This window comes from Anopheles stephensi, chromosome 3 (assembly GCF_013141755.1).
Source record: "Anopheles stephensi strain Indian chromosome 3, UCI_ANSTEP_V1.0, whole genome shotgun sequence".
NCBI classification, from domain to species: Eukaryota; Metazoa; Arthropoda; class Insecta; order Diptera; family Culicidae; genus Anopheles; species Anopheles stephensi.
In genome coordinates, this window is record NC_050203.1 from 71489884 (window position 1) to 71515388 (window position 25505).

The 25505-nt window shown below is 45.5% G+C and overlaps 7 protein-coding genes across 9 annotated transcripts; 3 read left to right on the top strand and 4 right to left on the bottom strand.

The window, feature by feature from the left end:
• The first annotated feature begins 1835 nt into the window (after window positions 1-1835).
• Window positions 1836-3170, top strand: LOC118513500 (E1A-binding protein p400-like). The gene is made up of 2 exons (XM_036059345.1): window positions 1836-2078; window positions 2153-3170. Exons 1-2 carry the CDS (start codon window positions 2073-2075, stop codon window positions 2873-2875), a joined length of 729 nt encoding a protein of 242 aa, XP_035915238.1. The 5' UTR covers window positions 1836-2072; the 3' UTR covers window positions 2876-3170.
• A 5786-nt stretch (window positions 3171-8956) lies between these two features.
• On the top strand, window positions 8957-11016 carry LOC118509264 (adult cuticle protein 1-like). 2 transcript variants are annotated; one of them, XM_036049614.1, is made up of 3 exons: window positions 8988-9115; window positions 9199-10346; window positions 10417-11016. In XM_036049614.1, the coding sequence occupies exons 2-3, from the start codon at window positions 10341-10343 to the stop codon at window positions 10903-10905; spliced, it is 495 nt and encodes a 164-aa protein (XP_035905507.1). In that variant the 5' UTR covers window positions 8988-9115; window positions 9199-10340; the 3' UTR covers window positions 10906-11016. The 2 variants fall into 2 exon arrangements, with proteins under 2 accessions (XP_035905508.1, XP_035905507.1); XM_036049615.1 differs by lacking the exon at window positions 10417-11016 and having other exon boundaries at window positions 8957-9115; window positions 9199-9787.
• Window positions 10960-11985, bottom strand: LOC118509266. 2 transcript variants are annotated; one of them, XM_036049617.1, is made up of 3 exons: window positions 11700-11985; window positions 11459-11647; window positions 10960-11374 (listed from the first exon to the last, which is right to left on the bottom strand). In XM_036049617.1, exons 2-3 carry the CDS (start codon window positions 11462-11464, stop codon window positions 11054-11056), a joined length of 327 nt encoding a protein of 108 aa, XP_035905510.1. In that variant the 5' UTR covers window positions 11465-11647; window positions 11700-11985; the 3' UTR covers window positions 10960-11053. The 2 variants fall into 2 exon arrangements, with proteins under 2 accessions (XP_035905510.1, XP_035905509.1); XM_036049616.1 differs by having other exon boundaries at window positions 11459-11985.
• Window positions 11986-14403: 2418 nt separating this feature from the next.
• LOC118509855 (adult cuticle protein 1-like) lies at window positions 14404-15236 on the bottom strand. The gene is made up of 2 exons (XM_036051064.1): window positions 15130-15236; window positions 14404-15007 (listed from the first exon to the last, which is right to left on the bottom strand). Exons 1-2 carry the CDS (start codon window positions 15133-15135, stop codon window positions 14606-14608), a joined length of 408 nt encoding a protein of 135 aa, XP_035906957.1. The 5' UTR covers window positions 15136-15236; the 3' UTR covers window positions 14404-14605.
• Window positions 15237-16162: 926 nt separating this feature from the next.
• On the top strand, window positions 16163-16952 carry LOC118512970 (adult cuticle protein 1-like). Its single transcript, XM_036058197.1, has 2 exons — window positions 16163-16277; window positions 16351-16952. The coding sequence occupies exons 1-2, from the start codon at window positions 16272-16274 to the stop codon at window positions 16705-16707; spliced, it is 363 nt and encodes a 120-aa protein (XP_035914090.1). The 5' UTR covers window positions 16163-16271; the 3' UTR covers window positions 16708-16952.
• Window positions 16953-18236: 1284 nt separating this feature from the next.
• Window positions 18237-18908, bottom strand: LOC118512967 (glycine-rich protein-like). Its single transcript, XM_036058193.1, has 2 exons — window positions 18769-18908; window positions 18237-18701 (listed from the first exon to the last, which is right to left on the bottom strand). Exons 1-2 carry the CDS (start codon window positions 18772-18774, stop codon window positions 18378-18380), a joined length of 330 nt encoding a protein of 109 aa, XP_035914086.1. The 5' UTR covers window positions 18775-18908; the 3' UTR covers window positions 18237-18377.
• Window positions 18909-20773: 1865 nt separating this feature from the next.
• On the bottom strand, window positions 20774-21677 carry LOC118509804 (adult cuticle protein 1-like). The gene is made up of 2 exons (XM_036050942.1): window positions 21558-21677; window positions 20774-21444 (listed from the first exon to the last, which is right to left on the bottom strand). The coding sequence occupies exons 1-2, from the start codon at window positions 21561-21563 to the stop codon at window positions 21052-21054; spliced, it is 399 nt and encodes a 132-aa protein (XP_035906835.1). The 5' UTR covers window positions 21564-21677; the 3' UTR covers window positions 20774-21051.
• Between the last annotated feature and the right edge of the window lie 3828 nt (window positions 21678-25505).

The window sequence follows — 25505 nt, forward strand, 5'->3', positions numbered from 1 at the left end:
TGCAATCATCAATAAAATTATTTTAACAGGGAAGGAATGCCTCGTTATTTTTAGTTATTTTTTGTAAATTTAATATTCGTCAGCACATGCGGGCATCAAGCTGTAATTCTCAGTATATAAATAAATAAAAAAAATAATGAAGTTATTTACTTCTTGTTACTTTGTTATGCCATTGGAACGACTGTCCGTATTGGTAAATAAATATGTAAAAAATAAATTCATAGAAATACAAAAATATCATTGCAGCCGTTTAACTACACCTTAACCTTCCTTAGAATTGATTTAAAATTTAACGCTTTTAGTAGAGTCGCAAGTTCGATTCTATATGCTTTTGATCATGTTTTGAGTATTTCTATGTACTATTAATAAGACCATAAATTATTTTTACACAAAAAAAAACTTTACCTGAATTTAATTCGACCTGTTTTCGCTCCATAATTGCAGCAGCTTATGTCGCACTCCAAGCACAACGCCTAAATCCGTACGACACATGCACAGAGCACACACGCGCATTTTGCAAGCGCCTACATATCATGCATAGACAGATCTACTGCCTGGCATCTAAAACTAAATCACCTTACCGGGTACCGAGCACCAATCATAGTAATCGTCGAAAAAGCTACCCCCGCTGAGGCGAAGACTTTATATCCGGCAACCTGGGCCAACCCTGGGACGAGGTGCAAGTGCTCATGAGAAGCCATGTAGTCGTTGGCAAAACATGTTCTGACGGTTGAACCCGTGCGCGCGAAATCGACTATCGATCGCGATCGAGCGCAAAATCGCATTGCTTCTATTCTTGCATACCGAGGCCCGCGTGAGTGTGTGTGTTAAGAAGAGAAGGCCAAGTAGCCGGCAACGGCGGGAAGCGGAACAGAGAAGGCACATGTAAAAACGGTGGACAAAGGCTAGAGCCTAAGCGATCCAGAGCGATCCAGCAATGGACAATGGACGGTCCAAGCACGGGGAAAACTTGTTTCGATCGTTCCGAAGCAGGTTCACTGCTAGCAATGTTCCCAGCGCTATTCCCAATGCCGGCTGACCGAGTAATTGGAACGATCAAATGCTGCCCAACTGCTTGAAACTGTTGGGCGGTGTGGCTCGCCAGCGCTCCTGGGAGGTTCTGTTAAGACGCAGTAAGCGACCGGTAGGTCCTTGCAAAGGTGGACCACTATTGCAGCAGCAGCAGCAGCAGCTGGAACATTATTGGACTCTGGGTGCATTAAGTAATCCACTGATTAAACAATCCTACCTTTGCACGAGTTCTTGCACGATCTGAATAAGGAAACTGGAATCTGGACACTTTGGCGACACTTCGCGCCGCATTGTGCGTCATGGGCGTTCTTTGTTGCCAAAGTCGCCCATATCGCGTCACTCGCGGTGTTGCACAACGAAACTTCCAACCTCACGGATATCCGACTGACTTGGCAGCAGTGTCTTAGTTGATAAATAAAGATAAAGATTATTATATCAGTTTTTTTAAACGCGCCATCGATCATGGTCTTTGTCCACTGGCACATGACGCCAGTTGAAGAAGGAGAAGCATCACCAGCACGTGGTTGGTGAATTGTTATTGCCCGATAACGATTTCGAATCGATCTCGGTTTGACAAGGCTTTCCTCATCCGTTAGTTGAAGGAAATCCTCTACCTCCGCTACGGTAACACCTCCTCCTCTAGTCCACAACAACTTCCGCGAATGAGCCGCAGTTTCTTAACCGTGGCGAATTGACCGAAACTTTAACGAGAGCAATCCACATTAAGGGTCGCGGGGGGGGGGGGGGGGGTTATCTACTGCTAGCTGCGAAGACTACCGATGGTACGACCTAGAAAGTGACCATTAACCGTCAACCATCGATACGATGATGACCTTCTGTTGGGTGGGTGCTCCCTCTATCGAGAGCTGATATCTCCACCGATGTCTCTAGCATTTCGCAATTTTCCAATCGGTGTGAAAACGGCCACACACGTCATATAAAACTGATCGTTCATTGAGTTTTTCCAATCAAACTGTGTCGATCGGTGCCGGAGTGACTTAGTGTGAACTTGCGCAGGTGTGATCGCTATCAACAGCATCATGAAGGTAGAGTGACGCGTGGATGAAGATGTATCTCGTGGAAGTGTATCATTTACTAAGAAAACATGTTGTTTCTACAGACTCTGATAGCTCTAGTGTCTATGCTGGCACTTACACGTGCTCAGCAGCAGCTGATCGACCCGTACTTCAACGAGGGTCTTGTGCAGTACAACGATTGGCAACCAATCCCTGGACCAAATGTGGCCCATCCTTACGCTGTCCCGCAGTTCCTGCCCGCTCAGCAATATCCACTTCTTCAGCAAGTTCCCGCGGTACAACTGCCACAAGTTCCAGTGCCCTTCCCAGCACAGCTCCCGCTGCCATACCTTCAACCAGGACAATATCCCTACCAGCTCCCACTTCCACCACAACCGCAACAACTTCTTCCAGGACTAGCCCTGCCTCCGTTCAACATGGCTCAGCTACCTCCCCAGGTCCAGGTCGTACGCCATGGACTTCCGCATTCGGATGCAGCTGCCGTTTCCTATTCCTCACTAAACTATAACAACAACAACAACAACGCCCAGCCAGCTACACTCCAAACGCCACCAGTAGTCGGTGTAAGCTCTGCACCCGCTACCGGCGTAAATAGTGCTGCAGCCGTCCCCGTAGCGCCCAACGCAAAGGTATCCGTAGTGAAGGACATTGCCACGTTCGGCACGGAGTACGGTACCGGTGCGGACAAGACACCCGTCGCGAGGTACGAAGCCATTAACGCCGGGTCGGTACATGTTGCACCGCTACCGGGCCACACCGTCGACCAGAAGCTGATCGCACCTGGTACCGCCGATCAGAAGCTGTAGCATGGTGGAAAGATTTTTAGCGCTTTATCGTACCCCGTAAATCGGTTCATGGTTCCATCGTTAACGAAATTAATCTGCCTGATCGGCTGTAACGAACGAAGCAAAACAAAATGCAGTAACTCGTAATAAAAATTAACAGTAAGATCATGATGGTTTGCTTGAAGAGTTTTAATTTTGTTTCTTAAGAACGGTCGAAAAGTGTGTGTTAGAAACCCGTTTCGGAGCATTGACTTATGTTATCTGCTCTATAAATCGATCTCATCAGCTATACAAAAAGCCTCATAGCTTCCAAATTTAGCAACGTATCTGTCAATGCCTCTTACCAAAAGTCAAAACTTAAGCAATAAATAGGAGAATACCTTGTCTACCTTATTGATGCAAGGTGCAATAGATTTGAAACAGAATAGAAAAATGGTCAAAAGTAATATTCTTAAGGATCGTTAACACAGTTTTAGTTGAAGATTAACCCTTGCAGAAACTTAAAATTTGCAGCTGTATAAATTTCTCAGATTTTGATAGAGGTGATTTTAGCAGTAACGAAAAGTCTCTCTGATCCAATAAAAATAAGATTGCTTTTCTGTGCGGAACATTACACACCATGACACATGATCGTGAAGTGTCCCGCTCGTAATTTAAAAACTATTTCGTGTTTATTTCTGCTTCTTTTTCCTTGCTACTACAACCTCGAGAGGTCGAGAGGTCTTGGCCTGCCATTTCTGGCTTTCTGTGACTTGATTTTACCCGTAGTAAAGTAGTATCAGGGCCGGTCCGGTGGCTGAGGCGACAGCGGCGTCGGTCTTCACACGGCAGGACCGGGGCTCGAATCCCATCCAGACCGTCTCCCCGTATGCAGGGCAGACCACCTTGCTATGGGTAAAATCAAGTAAGAGAAAGCCAGAAATGGCAGGCCGATACCTCTCGAGGTCATCCCTAAGTACGGGGACGCGGTCTGGATGGGATCTGAACCCCGGTCCTGCCGTGTGACGACCGGCGCCGTTGTAGCCCCCAAGCCATCATTTCTGTGATGATTTATAGTTCGTAGCAAAAGTCAATTATTTTCTTGAAAATAATACAACCCAACCCAATAATAATAGTGTTATGAAATTATCACGTATTAAGCAGTGTATTTAATATTTCATTAAAATTATAACAACCATAAAAACTATATCCTCTAGAATTATTCCACTACCCCCCTAATAACGCCCATTCATATTTCTGACGACACGTTCAACGACCGTTTCGTCAGCCGCTGCGTGGGTCATATGCCATACACATTACCGGAGATCCAATTATAATCCACGCGCATTCTGAACCCGTGCCCCTCCGAGAACCCGATGTTCATGTTTTCCTGGTCCAATAAATAGCCCCTAAAAATGAAAGTAAAAATACCTCCTTGAACTCACGTATGCAAATATTTGTCGACTCCCAGCCGCATGTGCCCGTACAAAATTAAAAAAAAAAAACCGCTGCGTTCCTGAGGATCAATGTCTCACTGCTTCTCAGACTACGGACGCTATGAAAAACAACAAACTGTCGCAAACAAAATACACAACCTCGCCATAGTTCCACTATAAATTCCCACCACCTGTGTCTGCCACAGGGACTGCTACACGCAGACTCCCGCCAACGGCTAGTCTTGCAGTCCGGCATCACGCCTGTCCAGTGCAGGCGTCATTTCCTGGTGCTCTACTTTTCTCGATCTGGGTGCGCGTTTCCCTCCTTCGGTGTATGCACTTTTCGTAGAACTTGTTCGATTCGATCCGATTGCATCAGTAAATATCGGGAGTCGAAGGGATGGAGCACGAAAGGGTGCGAGAGTTTAGGCAAAACATATCAACCCGAACCGGTGTGGCATTCGATATCCCGGGCACGCGAGCACGGTATTATGAAATTTAGCCAGACGGTTCATTACACCTTGCGACCTATTAGCAAATGGATCGAGAGCGAAAACTGGGAATGTTTTGAATGTTTCACCGATCTTACCTACCGTCACCGGGTAGCCTTTCTTCGTTCTTATTCGATTACCGGCGGGGTTGGTTTTGCAGGACTTACACCGTCATTACGATTGGATTGACTGTCGCAATACGAGGAAAAGGGGGAAAAACATCCAACTATCTTTTCTAGAGCAGTTTCACGGTGCCATATTGTTGTCGATTGCTATCGGAATGTGAAAACATAACATCGAATCAATGCGATTGATTATAATATTTATCCTGTGGAGAAGCTTTTTCGCTAGTTATCCCTCGGAGCCGGTAAATGGTGTCTCATTTTAAATTTCCTTTTAGGAAATATTTTTAGAATAAACTAATCCCTTAATAGATAGGCTGATGAAAAATACAAGTCTAACCAATGTTAGTCTTAAGCTATTCTTTATATCTGCAATTTCATGCTGACTCTGACAAGTGTATGTGTAGTGTAAAAGATGACTAAATGAAATAGGCAAATGATTAAAGAATAAAAATAAAATTAAATTCAAAACTATAACATATTCTTATTCCTTTGAGTTAACAATAGTTTAACAGATAAGTTAACGGAAAATTGAATAAGTAAGTTAGATCTATCAGAAAAATGGAGGCCAAACCCTTATCCTAACTTAAGCTAAGCAGACAACATAATCTGGAGATAGAAATCTCACCAACACAATCCAACTTATAATGAATCCTATCTATCAAGCTGTCTGGCGGCCGAGCCGATAGCGTTGCCGGTCTTAGCACGACAGCACCGGGAATCAAATCCCATTCCAACCAACTCCTCGTAGTGTGGACTGATTAACTTCATCTTCCTACTTGGCCCAACGACCTCTTAGACCATGCCTGTAATTTCTTGCCTACTGGACTTATTGATACCGCATAGTTGGATAGTCAGTCCTCACTATGAGGAAGCGGTCCGGATGGAATCTGAAGGCCCGGACCCCGTTTGATTTTTCCGCCGGGCCATCTATATGGCCAGTAATCATATTTAAGATCATATTTAAGCATAAAAATAAGCTTAATAACCATATAAGGAAATCATAAGTGTCATAATCTAACTGATAAACGAATAACTTACTTCAAAATATGAGTAGAAAAACATTGTAAAGTGCATGACGGTCGTAAGTATAAGTGTACTATGTTCCATTTAATTCCTCAAATATTTTTTTCAGATTAATTATGCTCACCTAAGGGTTAAAACAAACTTGGCGTGGGTGTTGTGTTAATGCTAGCTAATTTAATTTCGCCATCAAAACCGTTTGCCCGATTGCACTTTGTTACGCCGCTCCTGCTGCTGAGTCCACTGCTTACAGTTAGAAGCGAAGAGGAAAAAAAACGAGCATATAATAATGGTCAATCGGCTGCACCCCATAATCTATGACGCTTTATGCCCCACCAATCCCCCGGACTCCGATTTCGTGCAGTAATTTTTACCACGCGTTTACCGAAATCAAACCATGCCCAAAGTTCATACCCATTCACAGGAGGTCCGTTACGGGTGACAAACTTTAGCCATCGTCGGCTGCTAAACGCACATGCGAACCACAAACGCGAAAGAAACACACGCGAGATAAAAAAGCGAAAGCCATCCGCGTTCCGAACCAGCGCGAAAAATGGCGTTCGCGCGTGCTCTCGTTCGTCGTCAAGATCAATGTCACATTCCAGTGCAGGCTTGCTGGCTAGCTGGCGCTAAAGTCGTGTCGTGTGCTTTTGTGGGCCGAAAGGGGGGAAGCTTGTGGGCCGAACAAGCTGAAAGGGAAGGGCTTGCTTGTTTCGACTGGTGAACAAACGTTCAGGCCCAGCGAAACGGGAAGTGGAATGTACCAGAACTACCGCTGGAACGAACGCGCGCCGAGACAGCTCGTACGACCCAAACGAACAGCTCAACGGCTTAGCGGGGTTTTAAGCGGCCTGCATGTTGCACCGAACAGGCGTTGGTATTTTCTTATTTAGCTGCTAGCTTTTTTAGCATTATCGAAAGCAATAAAACTTCATCAGGCAAGCTGTGGGAAGGTTGGAAGATTTACGAGAGAGGTTGCAATTTTGTGGATTGTATTGGCTGGATTGTACAGAACGACCACGATCAAGTTGCGAGTGGTGGAAACAGAAATTTGTCCCGTAACACCCAGTAAGCATGAAGTATCGTACTGGTCGTAAAATGGTATTAGCCGGAAAAATGTAGTGAACTGCACAATTAATCGTTAGCTCGTTAACAATTTGTAGCTGGTGGTGAATTATTGTACCTGATTTTACTTTCAACTTTTCGGTTTGGGCCTTGAGGTCTATATATTTACTTTCAATTTTAAAGAAGACCATCTTGCAAATTAATCAATTAAACTACTTTGTCTTTTTTCTTCATAGCATTGAGGTATTTCCTTATTGACGAAACGAACAAGCCATGCAATAGAATACCACTCCTGCGAGCCATTAGCAAAGATCTAATGATTAAGCGGGAAATGAATACCTACCAGGCGGTTATTGAGATGAATGGAAGCATAATTCTAGTGTGCCGTACCCTTCAGATCGTAAGCGAATGGACTCACCTAGTATTAGATCCTGAGCAATACTTGTCCTATTCTGTATGATTAAGCATTAGGTGTCGTAGGTCATAATCGAATCATAAACCAATATCTCCGAGCACTAAAAATAAGCGCGACTAAAAAACCACTAAGCGATTGGTTCTTAACATATTTTGAATTGGTTTGCCTTATTGTGGAAGAGTGGGTGGCCGAGGTCGAGATTGCGACGCCAGTCTTCACGTGGCAGGGATTTAATTCCATTTAGACAACCTAGTCAGCACTGACTATCCAGTTATGTCACTCAAAAAGCAAAACTTCACTGCTTTTCTGACCTCTTGAGAGCTATGCGTTGTCACAGAATTAATACAGAATACAGGCTACAGAATTAGTTGAAAAGATCCTAGACTCTACTGAGGGATATTGGGAGCCTTTTCAAGGAACGAGGAGTAATATTATGAGAAAAATTTCCGTTTGTCCATTGTCTAAATGTGGCAGAACTAGGGCTCAAATCCCATCCAGACCTCCCCCGTACGCAGGACGCAGGGCTGGATGTCCTCTTTTCTTCCTTGGCCCTACAACCTCAAGAGTTCTCGGCCTTTTTTTTGCTTTCTGTGACTTGGCTTAGTTTAAGTAGAATGATGAAGGTTTCAAAGCTCCTCCGACTATCCTAGTATAGGTGTACTTCACGGGTGATCAATCGATGTTCTCGTTTTTCTTCTACAGATCTGTAACAACAGGCTAACAAGGCCTGAGCGGCACAGACTGACTCGTTCCCGCAATGTCTTCAAATAGAGATGGCCTATAGAGATTCTTAATTGAGTATCAATGAATCAACAGGGAAGCGAGATATATGCACTATAGCCAGTCCCAACAATCGAGAGCAACTAACAATGCTCCCTCAGCTAACGTCTCCTTTTATAGGCCTCCTGGCCACAATAACGGTGCATTTCGTCCCTTTTCTAACGGATTGCAAATAAATAAATCAAAACCAGCTTCATGCTGAATCTGGTTTGCAAAGGTGTGCCTGGTACAATTGTACTTCAATCTCTCCGATACATTTAGATATCAACCGGCCACCTAGCACTCCGACGTCACCGATCGGGTTGTGCGAATAAATTTCCCCCATTCTGTAACATCCACAGAAGGCAATATCGCCCAACCAGCTGATGGTGGTCGGCATCGTCGGAACGGAACAGGTTACATCACACTTCCCATTCGATCAGATGTCTGTACTCGGAGCATCTGCGCCGAGTTGTGACGCGTGGATCATGTACTGCGCCTGCCTTTACTCCATTGCGAACGATTAATGTATGCTAATAATTATTGTAATCCAATTCCACCGCCAAACCCTGGCGGGTTTGAACCGGTCCTAAAATGGTGTGTCCCATCTCGTGGGTCTAGGGAGCTCGCACCATCAAATGCTGATGAAATGTCCAGCTTAGTTTGAGCGATACCTTAGGGGACACCAGTGTTGGTGGGTAATTAATGCAATTCGCTCTTGGACGGGGTTATGTCTCGGACCGGCCGGTCGCCCGGTGGATATCATCTTCTGCCCGGGTTTGATAGAAGCAGTGCTGGTGCTGCTGCTACCTGAGGCTGATATAAATAGAGAACCGATAGAACTGTAGCTCATCAGATTCTGATCTGCAGTGTCGAACGTAACGTGTTCAGCTACTTCGCTCTACTCCAAACTATTACTTCGCTTAGTGCTCTACTCCAAAGATATCACACCACACAGTTCAATCATGAAGGTATGTACGAAGCCAACCGAAGTGGATTATTAGGTAAAACCAGCCCGAAACCAGCCCGCTTCATCTTGATCCCTTTTTGGCAGTGCATCGTAGTGCTTGTCCTTGCCGCAACGGCGCTGGTTGCTGAGGGCGGCGTGATCCCGTGGGTACTCGCACCAGGATATGCAGTCGCCGTTCCTCCCGGTCTTGCCATTCCTGGCTCAACCGTCATCCAGTCCAATCCACCTGCAACGGTCGTGCAAGCGCTGCCGGCACCGATCGCCGTCGACGTGTCCGGAAGCCCCACACTGCTCCTGGCGCCATCCCCTGCCGGTCCGGCTGTAGTTGCCCTTGCTCCGGCTGCCGGTGCTACGGCCGTTTCGGCTACCCGTGGTGCTGTCCATGTTGCTCCCCTGCCCGGACACTCGGTGTCCCAGACGCAATTGAATCTGGCGCCAGCCCCGGGATCCGAGGAGTAGTGGACCTACGTTCAAACTAGATCAATTTCAACGACAGTGTTCTGAGGGCTCGCTCGTCCCGAGGCGTACCTGTTTAGTCAAATGTCTTCCAAAGTCTGGTGCACCTTGGAGAGGAGTGTGACGCCCGTACCCCAAATTCTGCCCACCTGATCGACATGCTTTATCTATTATAAATGTGCACATAAATAAATGCATGCTTCAAGCAATTGCTAGAGCCTCTGTTGCTATTATTCTCATTGAAGATTTCATCGTAGAAGCCCCACATAATCATGTAACTTCATCATTATGTCTCCACTATCTCCTTCGACACCTAATCCAACGAACACACACTATCTTATCGGTCCTGACAACATTCATCACAGCTCCACCAGCTCACCAACAGCAATTGTGGGTCAAGTGCAAGCATAACTTTCACCCTCCGATGAACTTTCGGCCGACTATCGCACTTCGCAACCTCACCGACTGGCACTCACGCGCGACTCACCGGAGCACCGGTCCAGTGTTACAGTTTTACGATCCACTATATCACATCGGCATGTCTGCACAATTGGACCACCAACGAAAAGCGGCATTGCATAAGGCACCAAAGTCTGAAGTTGCGCAGATGCATCCGCTTTTTTTTTTTGAACCCGACGGTACGTACATCGATTCCACATATCTACCTTATAAAACGTGATCACCACCGTTGAGGATGATCCACTTTGTGTTTGACCGCCACAGACGCTAGGCATTTTTGGAGACGGCGACCCACACGCACCACACGAACCATGAAGGTAAGCGCTTAAGTTACAGAAATTCCTCCCGGAGCACTTCACTAACAATTTCTCGTCGATCCTCGGTCAGCTATTTGTCACCGTTTTGCTATCGGTCTACGTCACGCACTGCGCCGCACATTCCACCAATTTCGCCCTTTTCACACCCTACCAACCGGTCCATCCGCTCGATGAAGGATACTTCCCCAGGCCAAAGTACTTTGACCACGTAGAAACGGGATTGCTCCAGCAACATCCTGTAGTGAGATTTCCCGATCATCACGCACCACACTACGAAGGACCTGTGCCCGAGCTACACTTTGCACACGCACTGCACCAACAAGCGGCTCACCAGCAAGCCCACCACACCCATCATCATCCGGAACTGTTCCTTCCGGACAATCGGTACCTGAGCTTCGTCGCACCGTCCTCCTCCCTAGTGGCGTACGTTCCCGTGCAGCGAGGCAAACCCGGTCCTTGGGCCGTACCGAACGTGTTCATCAAGGGGCAGGGCTACAGCACCAATCAGTACGTTGCACCGACCCTCATGCAGAAGCTGCTCGCTCAGGACCCTCGGTGAGCCATGGCTGTGGAAATTCTCAAAGTGTGTAGAAACTAATGACCACGCCTCGTGTTCCGGTGGGATAGTGTACTTGCGAGAAATACAGCTCTGTTTATTGACTAATTTTTAAGTGAACAGTGTAGTTGTTTGGCTTTTTTGTTTTGCTTTAGTACGTTCCAGGTGGTGCGTCCAGATTGTACTGGAACTGTGACACGGAGTGACCGGGCAGTGGTGCAATGTGGATTGCGCCACGTGTTGCCGCTATTGACATGGCGCCCGGATACTCTGCCAGCTGAGCCGCCACTACGGGTGTGATCGGTACGGGTTCGTAGTACGGTTGCACCGGTGTATGATCGTGCCAGGGTCCGAGTGGATAATAGTAGGGCCATCCTTCGAGCGAAAGACCCGGAAACGATGCATCCAGCGAGCCCACTAACGTACACACGATGCCTACTGCCAGCGCAATACCGAGCACTTGCCTGAGGAACTTTTGCCCAAGGGAAAATTGAAGATGTCACTCGCAGAGTTCGCACATCCTGCTTGTCTTCTCACACGTCCAATCAATACTTACCTCCATCGTGGTGTGTGCTGCCCAGCGATTACTGCCGTTCTGTGCAAGGAAATGTGCTAAAGTAACAATTCAAACTTCTTGTCCCTAGCCTTTTATACCGTGGCTTAGTTTCCGTGGTTTTCATGGGTCGTTGATTAGAAGACAACAACGGCAGAAATAGGTAAGGCCGCCTGCACAACAGTTGGCGACCTACAGAAAACCAGAATGTGACATTGTAGATATGAACAAAAAACACACAGACCACAACAACAAACCACCCATTTTTATGGGGTTCTGGCCAGGATATCGACTCCACCCAAGCCGTCCAGCTCCGGGGGCAGGGTAAGTTTGCAAATGTGCACTAGAACTGTTGCACGCCGCGCGACAATCAATCGCGCACCATTTCTAGGTGCACATTTCTAGGTCCATTTCTAGCACTGGCTGACATTGGCACGAGATATCCCGGGCACCTAGAACCGTGCCCGGTAGCCGGCCGGCCCAGAACACATCGACACCACCGGGACACCACCCAAGTTCACAGTCAATCTCGGCAACCAGCTGGCATCGCCCCGTTAATCGACCGTGCCAGGACCCACGCTTGACTGAGCGAATGGAGCGCTTATGAGTTGTTGACAGCGGGTTGCGGTTTGCTTTCCACTGCCGTTGAACCGTTCTTTATCGCCATTAGTCATTGGGCGCCCCGGTTGCGGTCGTTATAAGCTTTCACACCTTCGGAAAAGGAAGTTCTCAAGAGACGCTGGAACGCTGGAACACAACACCCGGCGGATATGCATTTAAGGTTTAGCACCTTTTGTGTGTTCTAGATCCGTGTTTGCACACCGTGTGGGAGTTTGCTGTGACAAACGGTGTCAAGAACGATTGCCGATTGTCTTGATTCACTGTTCAAATTTACCATTTAGTTTACCGTGATTCATACAGAAAAATTTTTAGTTCAAAAATTTACTTTATTTCACTAATAAAATATTCAAACTCTTAATAAGTCCAACTAAACTTGCTCGCACGCCGAGGTCAATCGTGCTAACGGAACTAGCTCCTAGATTTCTTGTTTGTGACTCAGCGTCGTACTCGTTGAAGGTCTGTTGGGTTGCTATTTTTAATCAAGGTGGTGCATTTTACCGTTTGGCTAGTCTCTGAGTTATTTCTAGAGCTTTCGACCTGCATCACGGTGTTGTTAAACTGCATCGTTTATATGCATAGTAACTCTGTAAAGTAAGTAGAAATGAGACTGCGTTGCCAGTCGACTTCAAAAAATTTGGGCCAAAATGGTCATGATTTTCCGTTCTATGATTTGTTCGTACTACCGACCTGGTCACCAAGCGAATAGCTTGCACATCGTAAAACACATCGTGACTCTCGCTTATTGCCGATCCGCCCTCTATAGTATCCCCTCCGTTCTGAACAAAAGCGAGATGAATGAATGAACGCCTAGTTTCGGCCGCCGAACAGTGCTGCACGATCGTAACGCAGCAAAAGTTGATCTCTTCTCGTCATGAATGAAGAAGAAAAGGTTGAAAATTCGTTTAATAAACGTCTTAAGTGGTTATAACATCTATTTTTTGCTCGAAGGCAACAAAGAACAGAGACTTTTCCTCTCGTGACTTGTGTCGAACGGGGACATTTAAAGCTCATATTATCTACCTTCATCAACCAGTGTCACGTGATTAGCATGTTCTCTATTAAACGGTTTGATAAGCGTTACACCGATAATCCAGTATTCTTCCCAACTATCGATGTCAGCTGCTAAGTAGCTGCTGCAACTTTAAGAACATCCCATCTTTTTAGAATTAATGTTTTGTCTTCAACACAGAGTTCACAGATCAATTTTTCACAAGTAAAATTTCCTTAAGTTTAAAAAAATATCACCAACTAAGTATTACTGGCAGCACATAGATTGAGACAATGTCTCACGTATCTTCTATTCTAACAATATTATGATCAACGCCACGAAGCAGCTTCGAAGCACAAACAATCTGTCATATGTCATGGTCATGGTTCTAGCTTTCTATCGTGACGCATCTTTGGCAGAGTATCAAATAAGGAATTCAGGTATCTAATCAGGAATTTTGTATAGAAACTGATTAGCTGAACTACTTATTGCTCTTTAGTGATCGTGACAATGCGGCCGAACATTTTACATTTCATCAGTCAGTCGTATCAGACTAGGCCAGACCATATCCTATGATTAAAAAAAAGCTATATGACCTTCTAAACGCAGATCAGGGTTGAATATATGTTTTTTAAGCTATCAAGAACCAAGAACTACACTTCCAAAGAAGATGTAACACCCACAAGCTTCCTGTGATCTTCACTTCTCTCTTGCTACAGATTCTTGTTTACACCTTTTACTTCCTTCCTTCTAGACACCTCGTTTCAGAAATGTTTGAAGTTTACACAATATTATAGAAGCGAAATGTCTCTAGATCGAACATGTCTCATCATGGTGCAACTAAAAAATCGAACAGTACAACTAATCAAATGCGACGAACGGCAGCTCAACCTACGTGTCAACAACCGTTGGATCAATCGTAGGACGAGATTTATGACCAAATAAGGAAAAGAACCAAATCGACTGCCAAAGGCCTTTTTAGCTCGTTAAATCTGGGTTTCACTTTGGCAGTTGTTGGAGTTGGTAAATTGCAATATTTAAAATGAGAACGATACTTGCTTGTCTGATACAATTGAATGCAAGAATCTCATTTCAATTGCTTGAGCTGATACTTCAACTTTTTGACTTTATCAAACTCTTGGGTCTTTTCTGGCGTACTAGACTTATCGGTACCACGTAGTTGGCCCAAATGAGATTTGATCCCCTGTCGAACCCGGTGAAGACCGGTGAAACTGTCGTATCTACCACTGTCGCCTCTTGAGCTGCTCCAGGGTTGAGGATGTAAAACACTTTCCTTTTCTTTCACGGGTGCTAACAGAAACTTCAAGAAGCGTTCAAATTTATGAGAAATGTGAAACCAATTTTGGTCTGCTCATTTTATTCGCACACACACATACACACACAGGCGTTCCGCGGTGTCCGAATACACGAGGATACGATCGTCCGAAATGACTCTACCATTCCAAACCGGGATAGGGCAATTTCGACAAAACAGCGATAGACGACAGAACGAGATGGTTGAGGTCGGACTAGAGCATCGTTTAGATCGTTCCCGGTGCCGGGGCCAGATTCAGCTGCTGCTGGGAGACGGCATGTCCGGGCAGGGGAGCGACATGCACAGCACCTCGGGTAGCGGTGACGGAGGTGGCTCCGGGCACAACGCCAGCATGATGCGCCACCGAAGCAGCCGGTCCCTGCGGAGCGGCCAGGATGGCGGCGTGCGGCGCACCCAGGTAGGCGGCATGCGGAGCGGCCAGGATGGCGGCATGCGGGGCGTAGGCAGCGTGGATGGCGGCATGCGAGATCGCACCGTACGGATGGGCCAACACGTTCGACTGGATGACGGTCGGGGCGGCCAGATGAGCGTAGGGCCAGCCACCGTACGGCAGAAGTCCGGCTTCCGAAACAACGGCCAGGGCCAAGATGACTGCAGCTACCATGCACTGTTGTAGAAGGGATGAATGGAATCGAAAGAACGTTAGTTTTTTTTTTTTTTTGAACTTCAAAGTTGAAGGGATCTTTTTGGGGGGCCGAGTGTCCCAGATATCCCGACCCAACCGCGTACCTTCATTTTGGTGTTTTGGTATTGGAGCGGTTGCTTCGGTGGTTACTTTGGAACGGTTGTAGAAGTTATGATACCTTACCGAGGTACGCGTGCCGGTTTTTATACGGAAACTCCCAGCTTCTTCTAACGCCGAACTGCGATCGCCCGATCGTACGCCCGGCAAGTACGCTCGACCTCGGTACCGTTTGCCGGGTTGCAATTGTGCATGTGCATAACCTCCCACCATCTTCGAATGGTGCGCAAGCGTAAGAGAAAAAAAATCGAACAGGGTGCAATACTAACGCGGACACAACGAGCTGCCACCAAGCTTTTTCCTATATACCGAGATCCGACATATTCTTTCACTTTACCCACCGATCTAGGGCCGAAGGTCTAGAATTGTGCGGACCACCAGACCACAGTGCCCGGGTTTGGTGGGGACAACTGCGACCATATGCTCGGGCTAATGCTTAATCTACATACGCGGGCGCGCGCGCGCACTCGCTTGGATGGCTGACGTAAACGAAGTTATGTATTTCACGACACTCTCCCGAAGCCCACTGGATCACTGAACTTGAAAGTGAACGAGTGTTCTGGGTGGTAACTGTTACGTGTTCAACAAGAATTATATCAGCCCGGGAAGCTCCTTCTAGAATTGGTGCTCTTTCACTTCCTTCCAAAAACGCAACGCTCCACCACTCCACGGACAGGTTCATTAGACGCACCACGTTCAGCCCGGCACACGAGCTGTCCCATCTGTTGCGACCAGCTGGAACTCCCAGCCGCTATGTATTCCGCTGGATTGGAATGTCGCCGAGCGTGGGGATGAGAGGTCGCGGACCATTAATTGCCTTGCTGTTGTAAGGTTCGCCCTGGTTCGCCCAGGCGCTTCTCGCCGCTACCGATCGCGCCAGTAAAAGTGTGGCTCGATCGCTCGGAACGATCGATCTGTTTTGTGTGGCTTTTTTTTCTAGTTTTCCAGTCCTTCCTGGAGCACCGAAGCATTCTGGCACTCCGAAGCGTTCTTGTACATGAGCTGGGTATAAAATCCTTACCTGACGTACGAACCAGTATCACAATCAATCCAAGCGTCAGATCGAACAGATCACAAGCTATTACAGCTCTTTCTACCAACCACATCAAACAAACCAAATCCAACAACCATGAAGGTGAGGAGTTGGAAGTGATTCCCCTGTTGCTTCTGGAAGGATACTAATTAGTTATCGACACCCCAACTTACAGGTCGCCGTCGTTGCCGTTGTCCTTGCTCTCGCCGTCGTCTCGGAGGCTGGTGTCCTGCCGTGGGGCTGGCCATACGCTGGTCTTCCCGCAGCTGTCCCAGTTGCCTCGTGGCCACCGGCAGCCATCCATGCCGCCTACCCAGCGTACGCTCCGCATGCCGCCCTCCTGGCTGCCCCGCACGCCGCCATCCTGGCCGCTCCTCACGCTCCAGTTGCTTCGGTCGCTCATCATGCCGGCGTTGTGCCCGGAGCTACCTCGGTCACCGCTACCCGTGGTGCCGTCCATGTTGCTCCCCTGCCCGGCCATGCCGTGTCGCAGCAGCAGCTGAACCTGGCCCCAGCTCCGGGAACCATCTAAGTCGAAGGTTTTTTGTCGTCCAGAACAGGGAAACAAAACTTTCAGCCCCCCTCCAAAACACCTGCTCCGGAAACCGTCATCCCACTGTGCGCCCGTCGTGCAATACGCTGATTACAAGTGATAACATACTCATTAGCCACTAAGTAATAGTTCGTTCGTTTGCGATCTGTTTTCGTTTCTATTGATTCATGCAAATGTTTGAATAAAAGCAAATGAATGCAAAGCATTTTATAAAAAAAAACACACACAAATACGACTTACTTTCCTCTTTTTGTACTAGAATCTCTGGCCTGGCTTTTCCAACAGGGTTATTTATTTAAACACGTTACTTTAATTGTTTATTAGTTCGAATTAACTAGAGAGTCTTTATTCCAATATTTCTTGGAATTCTTCTTCTTCCTTGGTACTACTACATCGGCAGGCCTCAGCCTATCATTTCTGGCACGCTTTGCGACTTCATTTTACCCGGAGCAAGGTAGTCTGTCCTGCGTACGGGGAGGCGGTCTAGATGGGCTTTGAAACCCGGTCCTACCGTTTGAAGACCGGTGCCGTTATTGCTTCGGCCACAGAACCGCCCTATAGAAAGATTATTAAATATTTTATTCCCTTCAACACTCACATTATCATAAGTTACCGTGCTAGGACATCAGAATGTCTCATTAAAACTCAAATTTACTTCCAAATGTTACGACAGATGATGAAATTTCACTTGTTGTTCTTATCATAAAATGTGTATCTTTAAACTCAGATTTTAAGTCATGGTTGCCGTATCGCTTTCCTGTAAACTCATTATTTAAAATTTAATTTTATTTAAATATAATTCTTTAATAAATTAAATAAATAAATACTACATTCAAACGTTTGCAGGGACAAATAACTGCTTTTAAATGAGAACAACATAAAATGGTTGATATCTAAAAATTCTATGATAAAAAAGTTAAAAATACTATTTGCATGCGACTTTAAAACAAAAATTATTCATCAATTTTTGAAATCACAGTTAAGTGAAGAAAAACCTAGGAAAACATTATCTAGGAATATTTAAAAGAATCAACAAGTTCTGCATGAACAAGGGAACTCAAAAGAAGGATGATCCCTACGAAAAATGAATAAAAAAATAATTAGAATCGTTTAAATGTTTTAACCGTCAAGAACAAATCAAAATGAAATTCTAACTAAGATTATGAAGGATTTTTTGAAATGAATTAAATAAACGCTTTAAAAACAGAGAAAATAGTAAATAGAACATTATGATGTGAATATATTAATGATTGATAGGAATAAGAAAAATTACAAATAGAAAATATTTACACTAAACATTATTATTGAGAAACTAAACAAAATAATTAAGTATAACAAAGAAGACAAAAAAGAAAGCAAACATATTAGATAATAAAGAAATCTGAAGTTATACATGATATCATATGCTCAATTAAAATTAATCATTTATGCTATGGTTTTTTTCATTTATTGATCAATTGCCTTCCATATTTCCTCTTCAATTCAAAAGAAACCATATCACTAATCAATTTTAATTTTTGTTCAATGCTTTTACTGATTTATTTTAAAATTCCGCTTTTATACAACGCCATTTTTCTGTACATTTTGATCCTTAAGTTGCTCCGGTAGTTCGTTTCAATTGTTCCCAAATTCAGCATACACACCCGGAATTACCAGTAGTACTTCGATGGCAGAACCTTGCCGTAACCGAGCCCGTAGCCAGCACCATAACCGTAGCCACCATAACCATAACCGCCGTAGCTCACAACCTTAGCCGGCGCTGAGTATGCCACAACTTTGTTCACCAGTGGGTAGCTGTTGTACACCGCGGGATAGGCGTACTTGCTGACAACCGGCACACCGACCGACTTTCCGTACAGCCCGTAGGATGGATAGGCAACCGAGGAGTAGCTGCTCACAACTCCACCGCCGTATGGCAGATAGGAGGCTTCGGCGACGGCCAGCAGAACCAGAGCGATCGATGCAATGAAGACCTTATCAGTAAAGATAAAGGATAACGTTAGCTCCTTTCTTGGTTCACATTAGAGAACAGATTCTTACCTTCATGTTGCTGATGTTTTAGGTTGGTTTGGTTTGACGGTTAGCTTTGAGGCAGATGTGTGCTGCAGACAACGGTTGCTTGAAGCTGTTTGATGCCTTACCGATGGCAGAAGCGCCTTTTTATATCGAACAGTTCTCGCTTCTAGCTCGAGTCGCTTCTTCAAACACACGCTCTCGGCATACAAGTAAGAGGACTTTAGAATGAAACGGAACGAGGAACGCGTCACACCGTTCGTTGGTAAGAATCTTCTTTTTACTGCCAAAATTATACAATCGTAAGGACGCCGGTAGTAGACCGTGAAGGACGAATCGGTATGGATCGGTATTAGAAACACTCCAAAAGTCCGAACACTTCCGATCGCTTAGACACGCGTGGCTGACGAAATGGACAGAGTAATGGCAGATTTATATGCACGTGAACGTGTTTGATTTAGCTACGCATGGGTACGTTTCTTTCCAAGCCACCCAAGGCACATGTGTGATGCCTTTCAGCTCATAAATTAATACTAATTTAATTTGTTTGACCTATCTTTCTGATCGAACAGTTTTATTAGGCTACTTTCACGAAGGTGTTTTAATTAAACAATCCTATTTGATTCGGTTTTTCGTACTTTGTGCAGATCTTGCTGACACTAGTAGATAAGCCTGTAAAAAAAATAACAAGGTTTTTCTTCTCATATCTGTCTCTTCAGTTGTCGAAATAATGCTGGTTTTAACAAAATTTTAAAGAAGAAAATATTTTTACAAGTATAACTACATTTTATTTTCAAACATAATTTAATATTCAAATCCCTTTTTGTGGCACACCAACAAACGTACCTACCATACACCATGTCCATACACATATTTTTGTTTGGCTGTTGTCTATTCTTCCCTTTATTTTGGTCAATATTCCAAAGCATATAATACAACGATTGGGAATTTATTAAACAATCTCGTTTGCCTTTCCACCGTTTTGATCATTGCAATTCCTAGAATGTTCTTGCTAGCTATTTTGGGTTTTGAAATACCAACTCCAGTCTTCATACGATAGAAACCGTCATTGTATCCCGACTGGACCAACCCCTCTTAGCCAAGACTGGATATAGACGGCAACATGTATAATCAAGCGAGGGAATCTAACACATCTCAAGGTTTTCGAGTTAAAGAATTTGATGATAGAACTTCCAAGGCGCTTGTCAACATCAATTTCTCCACAGTCGTCTTAAAATTCATTTTTAATCTTAAGTTTATGTGATACCTACTTTAAAGTTATTTCGCCTAAATTCACATTTCGTTTACTTCTGGGTGGTTTACTGAGCATAGCCTTAATAGTACAGATGATAATGATTCATTATTATGATTGAACAGCATGAGAACACTGATCAAATGGCTATTCAACTACGAGTATTCAACTCGTAGTTCGTAGTTCATTAGGCCTGACCGTATAGCTGAGTCTTTCTAGCACATCTTTCATGCATGTTCTTGAAAAAGATGGAAAGACGAATTGGGCTGACCGTTCGAGAAGAACTAGCTTTATCATTTAAAATTGTTATCCCAAACCGACTGTGTTGTTGCTACAATATCATCGGTTTAGCGCGTTTATCTCGTATGTAACCTAAGCTGTCCGATGGTTGCTGTCAGTGTCATCGTTCGGCACGTGTATCCGGTGTGCAACTCCGGCTGATGACGATAACGTTGATCGGCTTGTGCATCCGGTGCTGCATTGTGTATGCTCAGCAACTCGATCGATGCGTTAGCTCGTGTTTCGGCCGTGCGATCCAAAATTGATGCTAAGAGACGGCTATGTGGTGTTGTGGTATCTTAGATAATCTGTTACCAGAGATGTAGGTCCTAGTTTGCGTATTTGGATAAGTCGAATGTGTCGAATTCCTTCCACAGCAATCTGTTGTAGTCAAAAGCAGGATGTAGACCCAAAAGATCTTATTTAAAATGGAATCATGGACAATGTTTGACTTATCGAGCGACGATTAAAAATACTATTTTAAATAAAAACCATATCAGATTATTTTTGTTTGCTGTCATTTATTCATGTAAATAACTTCTATTTACAGTAAATGTACAACCAGCTGAGATAACCATGAACAAAATAACAGCCAGCTATCGTCAAAAACCCTCGGGGAAAAACATTGGCGACCAATTGCTCAACGGTCTGCACCGCTGGACAAATCTGTCGCACTGCCCGGCAGGGTTTTGCACCAGTTGCTCTCCGGCCTATCACACACATCCTTTGTTCCGAATTTTCCGATCGTTTCCTTAAGCGCTAGTCAAAGCGTTCCAGCCTTACAGGGTTCCGGGAGCCGGGGCCAGGTTCAGCTGCTTCTGCGACACGGCATGACCGGGCAGAGGAGCAACATGGACGGCACCACGGGTAGCGGTGACCGAGGTAGCTCCGGGCACAACGCCGGCATGGTGAGCGACCGAGGCGACTGGGCCATGGGGAGCGGCCAGGAGAGCGGCGTGCGGGGCAGCATAGGCAGCGATGGCAGCGGGGTAGGCAGCGGCATGAGCGTACGGGTAGGCAGCGGCAGCGTACGGGTATCCGGCGTACGGCCAGGCTGGAGCGTTGGCCTGGATGACGGTGGCTCCGTATCCGGCGTATGGGTAGCCAGCGTACGGGTATCCAGCCTCGGCGACGACGGCCAGGGCGACGATTGCAAGGGCGGCAACGATGCACTGTGTGGAAGGAAGGAAGAAGTTAGTATCAAATCAATCCTGAGGTCCTGCGAGATCCTGAATCTAGAGGTCCTGATATCTCGATTCCAGAGATCCTGCGCTAGAACACGTACCTTCATTGTTGTAGGTAGGTTGGTGTTGTTGAGGATTGCTGGATGAGCTGTTAGAACGCTTGGATTGCTTCTGATGCAGTTCGACCAGCGCCGGATCCTTTTATACAAACGATCGTCAACACCCGAGCCCCGAAGACTTTGGCTAGCAAAAGGGAAGAACCCGATCCCGCCATACCTCCTGGGTGAACGGCACAACCCTCTCCCTCCCAAATGTCCACACGCAACAGCCGATCGTAGCCAATGGTCCCTTCGGTGTGTGTGGACTTCCACCCCGTACCGCATTCGCCTCGCACCTCAATGCACTCTCCAAATGCACCCACGGGGTCGGGCAAGTGCACCAACTCCCAAACGAACGAACCGCAACGTTCGGAATGCATTCTCGCCCAGCCTGTGTGAAAACCGAGCAAGAGGACTAGTCCGAGCAAAGGGGACCGAGGGAGGGAAGAAAATTGTTCACCGATCGCACTATCGCACATACACCGCCTAGCCTTGCAGGTTGGAATTGCAGTCAACACAAAGATTATGAAACTCCGGTGGAAGGGGGCGCGATCGGCATACCGACCGATACCGAACACCGCCAAGCTTCCGCTCCATCAGGTCGGGAGGTTCGGCTTCAGATGGACACTCCGGGCCAGGCCCGGGCCAAGAATTGGCGATTGTGGTACGTCAGGGTCCAACGGCTTCGAAGGTCATGCGGTGGAAGCATTTTGCGGAGAAATCAAACCAATCGGAACCGGGCTCTAGTTATGACAAATGGTCAGCGGTGTGGCTTTTTATTACTAAAACGTTCTACTCACCTTTGCGCCAAAATCGATGATTGGCGATTAGAGTTCAAACCAAGAGCCAAACAGAATCGACGGTAGAAAACGGCTCTAATGTATTTGAAAGGGGGCATGAATAATGCCTATGAAGATTCGTTGGCATGAACAATTCCACTTCGAAAGCATCACTAGCTTTGACCAATTAACGCTTTTATTGGATGGATTTCAGTATTCATTAGAAAATTCACTTTCAAGGAATAATTGCTATGTTTTTTTTTCCTTTTCGCCAAGAGTTCTTATATAAAATTGAATGCAAAAATAGATCACGTGTTTTAAATCCAAGGAATGTCCACAGAAGGAAGTATTTCTGCCATCGAACAACGAACAAACTTATAAAAGTATCCTTAATTATAGTAGAGAAGGTACGAATCTCATACTTGGAATTTTGATTCTATTTTTTTTAGTTTCTTATTCTAACAATAGTTTATAAAACTCCATTCAATATAATGAAGTTGATTGATATTGTTTAGCATATTTCAAAAACAACTTGTACAAAGAAATGATTTACTTTAAATAATTTTAATGGAACACAGAACGACTTGTTAAATTGCTTTTTACCATGAACGTTATTAGACTTAGAATTATTTTTTCGGATACCTTCTTTTACTATGAAACCATCTTGTGTCAGGAAAAATATGAAAAGATTAATAAAAAAATCCCTAGTAAGCTAGACAAAACTGGAAACGCTCAGCTTTTTTAATGGTTTTAGCATATTATTTTTATTCACTCGAGAGGTCTCGGCCTGCCATTTCTGGCTTTCAGTGACTTGATTTAACCCATAGTAAAGTAGTCTAAGACCTACGTACAGGCAGGCGTAGGGTCTGGATGGGATTTGATCCTGCCGTGTGAAGACCGGGGCCGTTTCCGCCTCGGCCACCGGACCGCCCCTGTTTGATGAATGGAACATCATGGATGATAAGAATATAGAAGCCCGGCTACATGTTGCGAGATCTCAAAAAGATTTCGCATAAAAGGGGGGAGGGATATGCGAAATCTATACGTCAAAAATATTTCGAGTCCTCGAACTGAAATTTCGGGAAGATTTCGCTTCTCTCTTGCCCTCTCTGTCACTTGCTATGCGTTGCCATGGTAATTTTCGGTTGACGAGAGAGTAAGAATGAAGTGCTCTAAACAACGCGGGCAGATGAACCGAGACAATTTTGACGTAAAAATTTCGCCAATCTCCGCCTTTTAACCCCTTTTAATCTTTTTGGCACCTGGCATCACGTAGCGTGGCTTTATGAAGTAGATTACTTTTTTTTTATTAATATTGACTTGAAAAAATGCTATAGTCATCCCATGCAATACTAATGGCACTGACGAAAATGAAATTATCATTCAGCCATGTAGTAAAATTCGGCTAAGAAACGACCTGATATGGTGTATTAGATCAAATAGAGAATCCATAGGGCCGACAAGGAAAGGAATACCAAGGCTAAATAAGCATCAATCAGTATGTAAGTAGGATTATTTCAAGTTGACACAATTATTCCTAGTTTACTGTCAATAAAATACAGTCTTAATAATTGAACAGATGTTTTCATGTAAACATCACATACTGAACACACAGAGCTTAGTTCTCCATAAATACGACAAAAAAGTCAAGTCCTTCATTCGCTTTTGCTGACGTCAACTTTCTTCCTCGACCGTGTCTTAGCTAAGACTATTACGTGAATAAGTTCTTATGCAAAGAGTTCTAACAAACCACTTCCCTCTTCCTCATTCCCTCAATCCCCCCCCCCCCCCGCCCTCTTCGTTACAGAACGTGGCCAAGGTCAACGGTGCCCTTCTATTCACTATTCGTGGTGTCACCTCTGTTTCCCCTAACCGCAAGTCTGCGAAAAGGGGGGTCCCGACCAAGTTCAAACCACCATCTGCCCTGCCCAACAAACACGTTCTTCAACGGCCCAGGTGGATGGCTGTACATGGGTGCTTATTACAAAATCCCATACGTGACGCGAATAACCAATGGTAAACCCATACCGTGGCGTGCGAGTAACCTATTGCAGTGCAACATATTAATAAAAAAAAACGATCCCGACTCTCCCCACACCCACTGTCGAACGTGTGGCAACGTGTCACACTTCCTGAAAAATGCACCGTTCGTGTCGAGCCGAAGAAGGACTACTTTCGAGAGCTGAGCGCCCGACCGATTAGCAACGGGCGGAGGCTGGAAGAGATAAAGTTTAATTGCCCGTTCGGCGGGTAAATATGTCACGTTCGATAATTGCGTTAATTAGTCGTGCGAGAGGGACTGCACTGCACCGCCCGGTGTGTTGCAGGTGGTTGCCTACGCATTTTGTGCTTCTTTGCTGTCTAACTCTCCCCACGAAATTCCAGAACGTTCCCAAAAGTTTTCCCAGAGTTCCCGAAAAAAAAACCTGTTGGAATTAGAATTCTAGTACAGTGACAATATGACATAACTTCAGAAATTCTACCCAATCCTATGGACAACTCAGCGTCACCCCAACAAAGTGGCGTAATAAGTTCCCGTTTCACTGCTCTTAGTCACGAACCCGATCCGAGCGCACCGTTGCGTACCGAGACAGCCCACCGCGAACAAGATTAATCTATCCACCTAAAAGCTGTTCATTAAAAATCAATTTTATTGAGGAACTTTTGCCCGTAATCGGCCTCTACGATCAATTATCTCTCGCTAGGGTGCGGGCGTTTGATAACAATTAGCTCCTTTATTGTAGACCTTTGTATGCGCTGCTATTCTAGCCATAGCTTTCCTTACCTGTTTGCCGTTCAAATGTAGAACATTTGTTCGCTTTCGATCCACCACGCTCGATCAAGAATTAAGAGTGTTGATGTGTTTGCTCCGTGCCTGGACACGGGGCTCGCAAGCGTATGCTAATTACTACTCCAGCGTGTATCCCACGAGGTAACAGCGACAGCTGGTGGTAGTAACCAGTCCGTATCCTGGAACAAGCAACCATGTAATAGAAACGCGCCGAAGGAATTGCAAAAACACCACAAAGGCTGCCCTGCCTTGACCGAGCTCCGGCTGCCGCTGCTATGGTGGGAAAGTCGTCCGTGGTTAAAGGCTATTTTTATTAACCCCGCCGAGAGTACACTTCTGTGAGTGCTCAACGTCAAACAAAACAAACCTCATTTCTCGCAG